At 51.9% G+C, this 15,779-nt stretch overlaps 1 protein-coding gene across 1 annotated transcript in view; it reads left to right on the forward strand.

Annotated features, from left to right (window-relative positions):
- Nucleotides 1–10,039: 10,039 nt before the first annotated feature.
- Nucleotides 10,040–15,779, forward strand: part of CSNK1D (casein kinase 1 delta) — a 25,574-nt gene continuing 19,834 nt past the window's right edge. Inside the window, exon 1 of the mRNA XM_012803145.2 lies at nt 10,040–10,471. Within this exon, the coding sequence (XP_012658599.2) occupies nt 10,396–10,471 (76 nt within the window). The 5' untranslated portion in view covers nt 10,040–10,395. The remainder of the gene's footprint in view (nt 10,472–15,779) is intronic.

Raw genomic sequence — 15,779 nt, forward strand, 5'->3', positions numbered from 1 at the left:
GGCTGGATTGGAACCTGCCAGTTCAGGTGTATGTGGCCAGGGTCTTAGCCACTTGAGCCTCAGGTGCCGAGCCTTTTTGTTATTTTTTTGAGACAGAGTTTCGCTCTGTGGCCCTTGGTAGAGTGCCGTGGCAACCTCAAACTCCTGAGCTCAAGCGATCCTCCTGCCTCAGCCTCCCGAGTACCTGGGACTACAGGTGCCACCTGGCTAGTTTTTCTGTTCTCAGTAGAGATAGTGTCTCACTCTTACTCAGGCTGGTCTCTAGCTCCTGAGCTCAAGTGATCCACCTGCCTCTGCCTCCCAATGTGCTTGGATTACAGGAGTGAGCCACCACACCTGGCCTTCACATGAAAGTGTTTGTGCAGATCTAAGTTTTCCATCCAGTTGAGTAAATGGGAATAAGCATGATTGTTGGACTTAATGGTCTCTGGAGCTGTGTGAACCAAATCTCTGGGCATCTTGTCCTGTTCCTGGTCTTAGCCACGGAAGTCTCTCTATTACATACACAGGTGCTGCCGATGTGAGTCTCTAACTCCTGCCATGGGAAGGAAATGCTCTTATATTTCTGTTGTGCTAAGAGCTTTCTAATCATAAACAAAATAGATAGGTTCTATTATATTCTATCAAATGCTTTCTGAACCTGAGTTACTCATAGGATTTGTTTTAGCCTATTAATGGGATGAATTGCATCAATAGTGTCTGATATAAAACAAGAGAAACTGGAACATAAAGTCTATTTCTTATAAATAATTGGGTCAAGTCACCTATTAGAATATTTTATTTCAAATTTTTTGCCCCAAATTCCTGAGTTAAATGGGCCTTTTGTGTTCTCCTTTTGTTTGTTTTTGTCTAGTTTAGAGTCCCAATTGCCCTGGCCTCATAAAGTAAGCTGCCTACATCCCACTCTTTCTCACTTTGTGGAACATTTTGTCCAAGACAGGAATTGACTGGTCCCTGGACGCTGGTGGAAGTCACTTATAGAGCAGCCTTGGCTCCAGGCTGGAGGAAGGAGAGAGGGCTAAGACCCACTTTGAATCTGTTATGTTCTTTACTTCTTTTTGTTCTTATTTTTGTCATTTTATAATTTTCCAGGAATTTATCTACTTCATTTAGGTTTTAAATTTTACTAATTTGTGTTTCCAATTCTGTTATTTTAAAAATCTGGCCAGGCGCTGTGGTTCACACCTGTAGTTCGAGCACTCTTAGAGGCTGAGGCAGGTGGATTTTTTGTGAGCTCAGGAGTTGGAGACCAGCCTGAGCAAGAGCAAGACCCCATCTCTACTAAAAATAAAAAAACTAGCTGGGCAAGGTAGTGGGCACCCGTAGTCCCAGCTACTCAGGAGGCTGAGGCAAGAGGATTGCTCAAACCCATTGAAATTACTGTGAGCTGTGAGCCACACCACTCTATCCAGAATGAGGCTATGTCTCAATCAATCAATACATACATAAATAATTAATAAAGACCCTGTGTTGCTTCTGTAGTTATTTTCTTTTTTGTGTCTTATTTATTTATGACACGTCATCCTCACCAGAGTGCTCGTGCTGTTCAGGGCCCTAGCTTTGAGTTTCCCTGATTCTCTCCCCCCCACCCCATCCTTTTATTTTTAAGCCTGCATAGAGTGCAGTGTCGCCATCACAGCTCACTGCAATCTCAAACTCCTGAGCTCTAAGCTCAAGTGGTCCTTCTCCCTCAGCCTCCAGCCTCCCAGAGTGTTAGGATTACAGATGTGAGCCACTGTGTCCAGCCTACTTCTGCTCTTTTTAATTTCTTTTTTTCCTCTTTATTTCTTTGAGTCTACACTCACATGTACTGCATTTCCTAAGTTGATGCTTCACTGGAGCAGAGCTGCTCTTGAGTCAGCTGCTTTCACCCCAGCATCACCAGGATTATCTCTGGCAACCAGACAGCTGTCCTTCCCGGAGCACTTGTGCACCCTGCACTGGGCCAAACACTGACCACCTCCTCTGCCCCACCCTACCTCCCTGAGCTCCCAGGCATTTCAGAGGTTCTGAGCCTTGCCTCAGTTTGATCCAGAGCATGCTCAACACCTGCTCCAACCCCAAAGACACCCTTCCCAGTGGTTTCCCCAGGGGACATGCTTAGGGATGGCCTGGGCTGGACTTGTGTCATCTGCTCTAGGGCTCTGCTGGCTAAGTTGGCTGGGAGGTCCTGCCTGGAGGACAGGCAGAAAAAGGAAGAGGTGGCCTAGGATGTGCAGACCTGTGATAGCTTGGGGAGGAGGCGCTGGAACCGGTCCTGTGGCTGCTAGCTCACTGGGCCCCATATCCAGAGGCCATGCTCACCCAGTGCAGGTGGAAGGCCAGGCTGGGAAAAGCTCAGCTGGTGACTCATTGTCCAGGCACCAAGGTATAGCTGTCAGATGCAGAGATGAGAGGGGGCAACCAAGACATCTGAACATAAATGCCTGGGTGCCAGACTATCAGCTCCTCTGCTGGCCTGCTGGTGTCTGGGCTGGCTCCATGCTGACCACAAGAAGGGATGGAAATCCCCCAGGGGGCAGCGACAGGTATGGCCCTCCCAGCTTTGCCTTGACAAGCACCCATGGCCCATTGGTGGGAGGGAGACCTGGGGGCTACTCTGACTTGACCAGGCCTGGCTGGATACAGAAGCCCCAGTCATGTGGGCATCACCCCATTACTTGCCCACAGGCTGAGCCCAGCCCTTCCCCAGGGCCATGAGACGGGGGCAGGAAAGGACAGTGCAGGAGGCTGGCTGGACCACTTGTCTGTGGGGCCAGGAGAAAGGCCTCCGCAGGAGAGGCTTGACAGGGTCAGTGCAGGTACGGGAGGATGGACTACGCTTGCACTCTACCAGGAGCTGCTAAATGTTACAGGTCAAGGTGGGGGGCCCATTTTGGACCCTAGCTCTCCCAGGACCAACAAGCTACTGCTCTCTATAGGGGACCACTGTGCGCATTCTGAGAAAAGGCCAGGCCCAGCCCAGATGGGCTATGGGCCCCGGTCTGGGGCAGGGCCTTCCTCAGCTGCTGACTCAGGGGTGCTCACCCCCTGCAGTGGCAGCACGTACCCCTGGGGAGTGAAAGCACCAGTGGTCTCCAGCCCTGACCAATCCAAGTCTCATCAAGCACTTGAAACATGGCTCCTGACAGGGAAACTACTTTCTTACTATATTTAATTTTAATCAGTGTAAATAGCCACTGAGTTGCCGGGTGGCCTCAGACCATTTTCAGGTCTAGGGGTGGTTTCCGTCAGCCAAGGGTCATTTGCTTCCACAGTGGAAGAGGAATCTGACCTGCACCCCGCCTGCTGTCCCTCTTTCCCAGGGCCCAGGGCAGTTCCCTGGTGGGACAAGGCAGTATCCCTGAGGAGTGACAGGGGACTGAGGTGAGATGGGGAGAGTGAAAGAAGCTGCTGGGCCCCACAGGCTCTGCTCCTCCCCAGCTTGGTTCTCAGAGAGCTGAGCCAGGTGAGCCCACAGTGACTAAGAAGGGTGATGTAGTTTGTCCCGGGGAGGGCACTTGCTGGACACTTGGTGCCCACTCAGCCCCAGGAGCAGTAATGGGAACTTTCCTCTTCCCACAGGGAAGCCATCAAGCCCAGAGCCTCTGAGTGCCCTCCGGCCAGCAGGAGGCCGCACCTCCAGACCCTGGTAGGCAGCCGAGGGCAGGTTGATACCACCCCAGCACTCCAGGGTGACTCTCATACTTTAACTCAGTAACTGGCAGTGTGTAGGCCATCTGGTGCTTCTACCCTCTGGGCCCCTGGACCCTGACAGCCCAGTTCCCACCCCGGCCACTGAAGCACAAGCAGGATAGGAACCCTGGCTGTTCTGAGCCCTGGGGGCTGGGACATGTCTGTTACTGCTGCAAGCTTGTCTCTGCTGCAACTTTGTAGGTTCAGAGGAGCCAGTGCTGAGTTTGGGTGCCTGAGAGGCATCGGGATGTGGGTCCAGAGGAGCCTTGGCAGGGGGTGGCAGGAGAAAGCCTGGCACGTGGCTGGGCACAGGGTAGAGGGGGAGTCAGCAAGGCAGCCAAGAGCTCCCAGCTCAGTCTCACACCTGGGCCCCACAAGGAAGGCTGGATGTCAGTGCCTGTCATCCTGACGTTCTCACACTTCCTGTGGTCTAAGCATTGGCACAAGAAGGAGATATGAGGGAACCAGGGACTGTGTGTGCCCTGTGCTCCCCCCTTTCCCAGCTGGGCCTGGTGGAAGGTCAGACCTGGAGTACTAAAAACGGGCCTTAATTTTACCCAAGCAGGACTTGGATCTTAGTAACTGAAGTGACTAGAAAATCATGAGGCATCCTGACATTCTCAATGGCAGGTGTGAGGACTATGGGCAAGAAAATGCAGGCAGTAAGCACCTCTGCTGAGCCATAAGCCTGTGAAGGCCCTCTCTGCCCACTTCTTTCCCCTTGGCACTGGGGGTTTGACTACATCCCCTGTCCCACATGTCCTCCTGCAGTGCTTTTGCAGTCCCACTCAAAGTCATTTGTAAATAAGGCACCACCAGTGTCACTGCCCTGGTCTATCCTCCTGCCCTCTGCCCCAACAGGTGAGATGATAATCTGTAGCCAAGACTGCTTCCTCCTTTTCTCCCACTTCCCCTAGTGGTGGTTTGGGAAGACGTTGTTACTCCCCCTACTCCCTGCCCCCAGTAGCACTTTATTTACCAGGAATATATATATGTTTTTTTTTTTTTTTTTCCTGCAGAGCCTCACTGTGTTGCCCAGACTAGAGTGCTGTGGCGCCACAGCTCACAGAAGCCTCAGACTCTTGGGATTGAGCAATCTTCCTGCCTCAGCCTCCAGAGTAGCTGGGAATACAAGTGCCCACCACCATACCTAGATAGTTTTTCTATTTTTACTAGAGATAGGGGTCTCACTCTTGCTCAGGCTCAAACTTCTGAGCTTAAGTAATCCACCCGCCGGGGCCTTCCAGAGAGCTGGAATTATAGGCATGAACCACGGTGTCCAGCCAGGAATCTTTATTTAACACTCACTTTCCCAGGTCCAGAGAGATGTCACTGTCTATTCTCCACTATAGCTCCACATGCCTGCTGGTGCACCCACACTGGGTGCATGCACACCTGTGCCTCATTTGTTGCTCACTGAGAGGCTTCCCAGGCCCTTTCTGGATGGGTCCCTGGCATGATATTCTGGATCCTCATGGACCTGCAGATCCAGCTGGACAACAGAGTCCTGGGAGCTGCCTTAAGACAGCTCTTCACTGTTCCTACAGGCTTCCAATTTGTGTAAGGACCTGTCTTAGTCCTTTGGCAGTGCCATAACAAAGCCCCTGAAACTAAGCCATTATGAAGAACAGACGTGTATTTCCCACAGTTCTGAGTCTGGGAGTCCAAGATGGTTGGTGCCTGCTGAGGGCGCTCTACTTCCAACAGGAGCCTTGTTACTGTGTCCTCTGGAGGGGAAGAACAGATGCTATGTCCTCACATGGTAGAAAGGACAGGATTTGGGAGTGGTGACAAGATCCAACTCCCTTTGTCAAGCCTGTCGCAGTCAGTGTTAATCCATTCACCAGGGCTCTGAGAAAGACCACCTCCCAACACTTTGCACTGGGGATTAAGTGTCCAACAGGTGCTTTGGGGGGACACAGAGACCACATCAGAGCCCAGGGCCAGTCTGATTCCTCTGTACCTGTTGCTACAGTTTGGGTGTTTGTCCCCTCCAAATTTCATGCTGAAATTTGATGGTCAATGTCGTATGGGAGTTGAGCCTGGCAGGCAGTGTTTGCTTGTAGGGGGGCCGACCCTTAGGCATGGCTGGGTGTGTCCTGGTGATGAGTGAGTTCTCACTCTTACTATTTCCCAGGAGAGCTGGCTGTGAAAAAGAGCCTTTTAGGGCTTGACTTGGTGGCTCACTCCTGTCAATATCAGTATTTTGGGAGGCCGAGGTGGGAGGATCTCTTGAGCTCAGGAGTGCAAGGCTGCAGTGAGTTGTGGTCACCTGCTGCACTCCAGCGTGGGTGACACAGAAAAAGAAAAGCATGTTTCACAGGTCCTGAGGGCTAGGGAATAATAAATAAATAATAAAAAAACACAAAAGGAGCACCTGGCTCCCTGCCCCTCCTCTTACCACAGCTCCCCTGTGCCTCCCCCATGAGGAAAGAACCCTGATCCCCTCACCAGAAGCAAATGCTCATCTTGATCTTTTCCAGGCATCAGAACTGTGAGCCAAATAAACCTTTTTTCTTCATAGATTACCCAGCCTCAGGCATTCCTGGCATACCCGTCGAAGTAAGACATTTGGGCAGCCTGCCTGCAGCTCAGTCGCCTGGCCTCTACACTGCTGGCCTGGGTCTCCCTTCAGCTCTGAGATTGGTCCTGTTCTGTCTGGTCCTGACCAGCCTCAGACAGAGCCCACTCACAAACTCTCTTGCTCACAGCTCGCCTCTGAGGTTCCCATCTTCTCCTGTGTCGTGAGCATCTTGATGGACGTTTCCTCAGCAGTGGAGGGTGTTCCTCAGCCTCAGTCCTCTGCCTTAAAATTTACCGTCCTAAATGCCTATAAGAGCACAGCTTAAGAGCACCAAGCACATCCACATTGCTGTGTGACCACTACCACTGTCCAGCTTCAGAACTTTTCATTTTCCCAAACTGAAGTTCTGTCCCCACCCCTCTCCTATCCCTGGTGACCACCATTCTACCTTCTATCTCTGTGAATGTGATGGTTCTAGGGACCTCCTGTGGCTGCAACCATACAGTATGTGTTCTTCTGTGTCTGGCTGATTTCACTTAGCACAGTGTCTCCAAGGCTAACCCTTGTTGTGCAATTTCCTTCCTTTTTGAAGTGGACCAACATTCCATTGTATTTTGTCCACTCAATGTCAATGGATATGTGGGTTCTTCCACCTTTTGGTGTCCCATACTTTCTTTCTTTTCTTTTCTTTTCTTTTTTTTTTTTTTTGAGACAGAGTCTCACTATGTCGCCCTTGGTAGAATGCCATGATTTCACAGCTCACAGCAACCTCAAACTTTTGGTCTTAAGGGATCCTCTTGCCTCAGCCTCCCAAGTAGCTGGGACTACAGGCACCTCCCACTACGCCTGGCTATCCCATACTTTCTTGAACTCCTGTTTTTGCTGGTTTTGTTAAAATCATACTCAATGTTTGAAATTGGAGCTGCCAAGAAAAATGTAGACATTTTCAGTATGCAGTCTCTCTAGGCCCAGTACTTCATCCCACAATGATGATTTCTAAGGTAACAATGAACATCAGCATTCTTGTGGCTTTTCAGTGGGTATTAGGAGAGAAAGAGGAAATCTTTGACATCTGAGTGCTGGAGTGAAGAGCTAGATGGGGTAGGCTGCAGCTGGGGTGGCCTTCTCTCCAGGTGCAAGAGCCCCTCTACGAGACTCTGTGCTGTCCTAGGCGCTGGCCACAGGGAAGCCACAGGTGGTCACAATTTGTGAAAATAGCCCTGCCCCCCTAACTGGCTCAGAAGTGGCATCCTTGGTCTTGTTAGTAAAATGACCGGTGATCTGAGAAAGAAAAAGAGCTGACTAACCAGACAGTTGCCATCTTTTAGGAAGCCAAATAGATGCACAGTTGGGGGGCAGTCAGGAAAGCCAAGAAGAGCAGAATCTACTAGAAGCCAAAGCATGACAGACAGTGGAGGGAGAACAGAGCCCAGTGGTGAGGACACATGGACCACTGTGAGGAGCCCTGGTCAGGAGGCCCCAGAGTGGCTCCCAGCCTATGCCCAGCCCAGCCCAGGCTCCTATGTGTACTTCTAATGACACAAACACATGCACACACATGCCTCTTGTGACTAGAGCTCAAGTATGCTTCTGCCACTTCCCTGGGACAGGAAGATGGTGTGTCTGCTCTTGGGGCTATGCTGGACAATGGGATGTGGCCTGTAGTCTGATAAAGGTATTCATACAGCTACTTACAGGGGAAACCCTTCATGCTGCCCATCAGGGCATGTTCTGTGTGGTTCTCTCTCATCCTGCCTCTCACAAGTACAGGGGCACAGAGGCCAGGATGAGAGTTCACTCTGTTGAATGGCTTCCTTACTTAAGATGGTGGTATGGCACCAATCTCACCTACACAGGAGGTCACCAGGAATTTGGGCTAAAACCAGGGGCACCTGGCTGTTCAGAAATGTCAGGTAAGGTGGGGATGAGCTTGCAGATACACGGGCCCCAGCATTGCAGCCTGTGGATGGAAGCAAATCTGTGTGCTGCAGGGACATGCAGGAATCTGTGCACCAAATCCTGGCAGGGGTGTGATGGCAACAGCAGAAGGACCTCTCATCCTCCACCCTACCCCACCCCACCATGCCTTTTTGGTGAGACCTTGCTTCTACTGGGGTTTTAGGTTAAAAAAAAAAAAAACCTCAGCCAGGAACAGAGGACCCCCAGCCCAGCCCAGAATAAACCTGGGGAGTCCTGGGTGTGAGTTTTAATGGAAGAGAAGGCCCAGGTCAGCGCCCTCGCCAGGAGTGCAGGCCTGGGAGTGGGGCCTAGAAGCCAGGCTCTGAAGGCAGGGTCTGCACCTCACAGTCTTATTTGGGGTTGCCTGGCCTTGGGCCCCACTTAGAGCCGGGCATCCACTTACTCGAGCCACTTATGGAGCCAGTGTTGACCAAGTGCCTCCTACGTCCCACACCAATGTGGGCATCACTTGGAGGCCCACAAGCTGGCAGCTAACCAGCCATTGCCAACAACAAGAACATAGCACTCTTGCTGAGCACCTGGGTGGACCTTGTGCCAGCACTGTTGCTGTAAGGACACTGGCGTTTGGTTCCTTTTCAAGGTCTCACAGGCAGCATGTGAGCACAGAGAGGATCTGTCCCTCGCTGCAGGGGCTGGAAGTGGGGAGCTGCTGTCCTGGGCACAGCTTCTACAAGCCTTGGGGCCACATGGTGCTTCACAAATAGGAAACTGAGGCCCACAGAAGGGATGGTCATGTCTCTGGGACATACCACCTGCAGTGTGGTGCTGGGATAACAGGGCACTGCTCCTGCCTCATAAAAGCCATTGCCATCAAGTAACACAAGGACTTTGGTTCTTGTGTCTGCTGATTACTCGACCAATTGTAAAAGTAAACAGGCAGAGCCCTGGGGCCTGGGAGTGGCCCCACACACTGCAGCTTTCTTTCTAAGAGAGGGCACTGAAGCCTGAGGAACCACTGGCCTAAGACCAGCCCAGGGCTGCTAAGGGAGAAGCCAGTCTGGCTACCCAGGGAGTGGGGGCCAGGCCCCTTGCCTTTCCAGCTCACACATATGCAAGGTGGGCTTTGTTCATCAACAGAAAGGCCAGGAACAATTCTGCTGACAAGGTTTTACTAGTTTGGCAAAATCCCCCGATGACCCTTACAAGATAGAGCAACTGGGTGGTTCCTGACAGCCCACTACTCAGCCATCGATGGCACCTGCTGTCCCCAGGTGCTGCTATGTAATCTCGAGGAGTGATTCTTGGCTCCCCGAACTGACCTCCTTGAGCTATTTGGGGGCAGAGGCTGCACCACTGAGGCTGAGAGATGGACAGGAAAGACCTGGGAAGGGAGATACCAGCTCTGTGTGCTACAGTGGGTACAGCTCAGCTGAGGCTTTTCTCTTCTGCAATCCCACTCAGTGACCCTGAACATCTCATGCACCTGCATCCCAGGCATAGAGTACTCCACATGCTCGGTCCAAAAATATGCATTCGCTCTCCACGTGTTAGCCGTGTGGAGCCAGGCCTGGAGGGGCATCACTGGCTCAGCTGCTGCTCTGGAGGTCCCTTCCCAGTGATGGGAATGGAATCCAGATCTTCAGCTTCTTCAGCAAGGAAGAACATTTGGATCCAACACAGATTATTTAAGAGTGTTGGCTCAGCCTACACCCTGCAACCTTGACAGCACCTATGGCACCTTCCGGCCGGCCGCCAGACCCTGGGAGGCCTGAGAGAGGCTGGCGGGTAGCAGAGGCCTCAAGCACAGACATCCTGGGACGTACCAAGCCGCGTCTGGGCCGGGCTGTCACATACTCCAGGGGCCCGCCCCGGAGGGCGTCGGTTCCGGGTCTGGAACCCCGCCCCGCCCCGCCCCCGATCCGGCCCCGCCCCTCCGGGTTGCTAGGGGAAGTGACGTCACAGCGCGATGGCGGCGGCTCCTTCAGGCAGCTGAAGGGGGATTTAGGCCCGGAAGATCCGAGTCCATCCGCGGCGGGGAGAGGGCGAGCGGGGCCGGCAGGGGCCGGAGCAGGGGCGGCGGTGCTCGGACTGTCCCATCCGCCCCGTATTGAGGCGCTGGGAGCGGCGGGGCGGCCGGAAAGCGATGGTGAAAGTGGGGCCGTGAGGGGGGCGGAGCCGACAGCCGGACCCGCAGTAGCGGCAGCAGCGGCGCCGCCTCCCGGAGCTCATACCCAGGAAGCGGCCGGGAGGGCAGGAGCGAGCCGGGCAGCGCCGCCATGGAGCTGAGAGTCGGGAACAGGTACCGGCTGGGCCGGAAGATCGGCAGCGGCTCCTTCGGAGACATCTATCTCGGTGAGGCCCCTCGGCCGCCCGCGCCCTCCCCCAGCCCCGGCCCGCCTGGCCGTTCGAGGACCCCCGGCCCCGGCCACCCGAGCGCGAGCGACCGCGAAAGGAAGAGGCGTCCCCCGTAGGGTCTGCGCGCCGGAGGCCTGGGCTGGGCGGGGGTGGGCTCGGGACTCGCAGGCGCCGCCGCGGGGTCGTGGCCAGAAACCAACGGCAACTGGGCGAGCGCGGCCTGGGGGCTGCGGGCCCGGGGGAGGGGCAGGGTCTGGGGCGGGAGGGGGGTTAGAGGCCGCGGTGGGGAGGATAGGGTCTGGGGGAGAGTCGGGGCCGGGGTAGGGACGGCCGGGGACGGGGGAAAGAGCGGGACCTGGGAGGGCAGCAGAGGGCAGGGCCGGGGTGGCGGGGCTGGAGGCGGCTTCCTCCTCGCGCCTAAGGTCACCGCCGTAAACAAAGGCCGGGCTCTGTTCTCTGCGGCCCGGTCCGGTCCTGGAGGTGGCTCGCCCCTCGCAGGCTGTCCTCCGTCTTGCACACGTGGGGGAAAATGTCAAAACAACCCCAATGCGGTGTGGAGATGGGGAGTGTCCCAGTCAGAAATGGGAGAATGCAGGGGCTGCGTTCGGAGAGCTGCTCTAGGTTTCTGTTGCTGCCCTTGGCGACAGTGGCATTTCCTCCCACCGGCCCATTGCCTCACTGGGTCGTCAGGCTCTGCTCCCTCATTCCTGAATGGAAACTTTGAAAACTGAAAACGTGATCTTTGTTCCGGTACGCAGATGACTCTTGGTCTGTTCAGAGCCCCTGAGCGTTAGAGGGTGGTTGAGTACATGTGGAACCTCAAGCCCTCTAGCTGGTCTCTAGAAATAAGGAAAACTAGAATTAGGGGAACGTAGGTAAAGCCAGGTAGTGTTTTTAGGGCAGATGAGGTAGTGAAAAGGTGCTGCTCTTGAGCTCTCTTTTTTACTCTCAAGGTAGACTTGAGAAGACATTTGGGGTTAGAATGTTCTGAGTTGTGTTGTATTTACAGTGAGAACGTGCACATGTACACACGGTGTAATAAAAGTTTGGCTTAAATATTCAAGTTAGGAATTTCAAAATAAATTTTCTGTGTTTCAGTGCCGTTGTATTCTTCATAAGGTATTCCGGACACAGTGAACTTGAGGAGTTGTAGTCTTGCTAATGGTGTGCCTTGGGGTAAATACGTTCTGTTGTGAGCCACCTCACCTTTGGTGTTTGTGTTTGGCTGGGGGGGGTGTGGGGAGGGGGAAGTGTCAGGAATGGAATCGCACTGTCAGTCAGATCCTCCCATGCGCCTCCCTCCTTCTTCCCTGTTTGACCTGAGGCAGAACTTGGGCCTATGGACTGACAGTGTAGGATGAATCCTAAGTATTTTTGGTGCCTGGTTAACCTTCAGAGTATCCCCATCATGAGCCATGTTGATGCCTTTGAATCCACACTTCTGTATTAATGGCCTGCTGAGTAAAGTACACTTTAGAGACATTCAGGTTTTACTCTTTAAACATTTATATCTGAGTGATCAGCAGATGTATTCTTGACAGTGTTTTGGGAGTCAAAGTGTGATGCTAAACTAAAAAGCCAGTCCATTAGCCACCCTCATGCAGGCTTCAAAAGGTAGATATTTTGATACTTGTTCTCTTATCTGAGACCTTGCCCAACAGCTTTGTGCTTTGCAGAGATAGATGCAGACAGCCATGTTGTGTATTTGTCACCAAGGTGGAAGATGGAATGCTGCCAGCTTGCTGAGTATTGGGCCCTTTGGTCCTCCCCTCGGGCTGGGCACACAGTAGGCACTTGGTACAGTTAGGGATTGGGGGTATTCTCAGTCTCCTCCATTGTTCTGAGGTGGATGGGTTGTGGATCTGACAACTAGGCTTCACAAGCCCAGATAGCCTGTCAGGACACATTTCTAGTTACTTGCATGGGATGGGGCACTGCTGACATTTTTTTCCCATCAGCATTGGCTCTTGGCCCACATTGCAGTCCTTTCATGCTGCCCAGTGAGGGGATGAAATACAAATGTTTGTGTTAGCTCCAGTAAGAAAGGGTAGGTGGGTGGGTCTGAGGAAGATTACAGTTCAGAGTCAAAAATGGCTGACGTGGAGACTATGGCGTGATTGAATCATCTGTACCATAGTTTTTTTCCATTTGTTTGGGCAACTGGTTAGAAGTTGAGGAATTGGGTCTTCATCTTGACATCTGTTTCATGGGTATTCTAGTATGAATGTAATAAAAACCATTCCTGTTGTTGTCACTGGCATTACTATCCTCTTGTTCAGGTAGGAGTCACCTTATTTTGAGCCTAGCCTTTGGGGTTTTGGATTTCCACCTGGGACTTTTTGTGCTTTCGGCAGGCTGGCCTTGAGTTTGATAGTGCCTGGAGGGCAAAGGAGGCTCCCCTGCTGGCCTGCCTTCCTAGCAGCCTGCCAGAAGGCAGGGCTGCATGCTTTGCCCAGCCATATTCACACACTAATCCTCATTGTCCCTTCGGCTATTGCAGAACCTTAGGACTGTTTCTCAACTGTACAGGCTTCAGAAGGTGGGAAACTATGGGACAAAAAAAGTTACTCTCAATCCTCAGTCTGTGATTCTGGATCTGAAAGGCCCTCAGGAGGGCAGACAGGGAGGTGGCCCTGTTTATGTATAGCCTAATGAGAGTCCTGGTGCTGTGGCCAGGGTAGGAGCAGCCTTGGTCCTGTGCTGCCCTCATTCCGTGGCCACCGCTCTGAAGATCGTAGAAGCCGAAGCCCTTTCACTTTTGCTGGCAATGTGCCACTTAGAACCTTCATAACATTTGAAAACAGCCAGTCTCCTTAATGTGGAGCTTGTTTTTCCACCCCAGTGTGATGGAGGTGTCTGAGTAAAGGAGGGCTGTGCAGAGTCAGGCTGTCTGGTGGTGTGCTCACCACTGTGAAGAGAGGGTGAGCCAAGCTTCTGTGGCCTCTTGTTGTCCTTTTGTCTTCTGGAGGTACAAGGCAGGACCCAAAGACCTGATTGGTAGGACAGAGGTTTTCTTGTAGTTGTTGACATTCGCACTTGACCTCATCACACCCAGCTTATTGGATCTTCTGTGCTTGCCTGCTACCTGTGTGGATGTGCTGGCTGACTTCATAATATGCACCAGTGTTTTTGGGGAGCTAACCCTTAGTAACTCTGCTTCATTGCTGATTTTCAGGGTTTTCCCCCCTTACTGACTTTGATTCCTCTTGAAGACACCCTACAGAGTATCTGGCACATAGGAGGGCCCCAGAATCCTGGCTGGCCGTGAGAGAACGGTCCCTGTTCTTACTACAGCTTCCAGAGTTGTCTCCCTACAACAATCAGGGCTGTGGCTTCTGTTTACCTTGGAATTGGTGTTTGACTCAAGCATTGGTGATGAGAACTCATGATACTGCTTCATGCTGCCTTACTAACAGTTGTCCTGGGAAATGTCCTTTGCCCTTCTGTTCAATGTGCCTTCCTATTTTTCTGTTGATAAGACAGTCTTCAATAGGAATTACCAGCATCCAAGTGGGTCGTTAAGAATTACTTTCCTGTCCCAGGACAGAGTTATGCTCTGGGTTAGGTTCACTTAATTTACTATGTGCTTTTGTCCACTCAACTTCTGGGGCATAATTTTGTTTTCTTAGGACAAACATTAACCTATGTCTAAACGTAGACTAACGTGTGCCTGGAGAGGGAATGAACTGTCCCACAGCAGACCTGGGTTGTTGAGCTACACAGAGGAGTAGAGGACACTCAAATAATAGAATGTTTAGTATGTACAGCAACATCTGCATGCTTTTGACTTGTTCTGAACCTGGAACCCATAGGTTAGTGGTATTTTAGGTGCTTTTTCTAGGAGTGCTTCTCAGACTTAACCTGTGATAAAGAACCTGGTTGTGTAATTTCCTATCTGTTGCATACTAGAACTTTCATAAAATTACACAGGAAGGTTCCTGGCATCGCACAGGGTCTTAGCTCCATCATAGGATATGATCCGTACCTTGTCCCAGAGTTGGCAGCAGTCCTTTGCTCCAAGACTGCAACTGTATCACCCACAGAAAAGTAGAGTTAGTGGTATTCTCTGCCTTGGGGAGATGCCAGTCCAACAGGCTCTGTGGTCCCCTGCTGTCCTGTTACTGGACCTTCCAGGTGTTGAGGTACTAGTGCTGTCACCAGAGGTTATACTGCCCCAGCTTTGGGGGACAGGGAGTTGCTGATGTAACTAGTGAGATGAGTCACTGTCCCTCCCAGCTGGTTCAGAGTCCAGGTCCTTAAAGGAACTCAGAGTTCATTCTTCATTTGCACACTACATTTTATTATGAAGTCATTTCTCTTGTAATTGGGTAGATTGTTCCAACTATAGGCAGGAAGAACAAAATGTATTACCTTTCTTTTGAATGCTCCAGAGAGTCTTTGTTGAATGGCAAATGAGGTTTTTGAATCTAAAATGGTCACTGACGGTGATCAGATGGTGGTGGCTCCCATGGGGCTGCAGCATTGGTGGTCACTTTGGGTCCAGGCTTACTGGAAGCATCTCATGCAGGCATCTAAGCAGACCAAAGGTGACTATTTGTCTGGTTCTTGGGTGTTCCTTGGGCATGATTGCTCCAGTTAGTGCTCACTGACCTTGGTCTGCCTTCCATCTCAGAATCTCAAGGGTATTGTATAACCACTAACCTGCTCACCTCCACAACTCCCTGATGAAGTAGATGGCAGGCTTCCCCACTGATCTCAGTTGATGAGAGAAACTGAGTCACCCAGGACTACAAAGGTTGCTTTGTCCAGCACAGTCTCCCAGGGAAGGAATTCTCTTAGGGTTCTGCCTGGGCTGCTGGAACCTCTGTTAATTCCTTCATGCAAATAGCCACACTACAGAAAACAATTGAAGTATTCTATGCTAAGAAGGAACGTTCCCTGTGAGGAGAGAGGAAAGCTAGGTATGTTCTGTGTGAGATTTCTGTTGCCTCACTATGTCGCCCTTGGTAGAGTGCATCACAGCTCACAGCAAGCTCAAACTTTTGGGCTTAAGCGATTCTCTTGCCTCAGCCTCCCAAGTAGCTGAGACTACAGCTGCCTGCCACAACACCCAGCAGTTTTTTGGTTGCAGTTGTCATTGTTGTTTTAGCAGGCGCCAGCTGGGCTCAAACCATGGTTGGTCTGTATGTGGCCAGCGCCCTACTCTCTGAGCTACAGGCATCAAGCTAAAGAGGGAAAGTCTTGAACACAGCTTTGGGCCAGGTTCAAACTCAGAAGCATGTGTGTGTCCATGTCCTTAGAGGGGTGGTGGTTGTCAGATTTGTAGTTTCTTTTTTTTTTTTTT

The sequence above is a fragment of the Otolemur garnettii genome, unplaced genomic scaffold, assembly GCF_000181295.1.
Source record: "Otolemur garnettii isolate 467f Iridium unplaced genomic scaffold, OtoGar3 scaffold00018, whole genome shotgun sequence".
Taxonomy (NCBI): domain Eukaryota; kingdom Metazoa; phylum Chordata; class Mammalia; order Primates; family Galagidae; genus Otolemur; species Otolemur garnettii.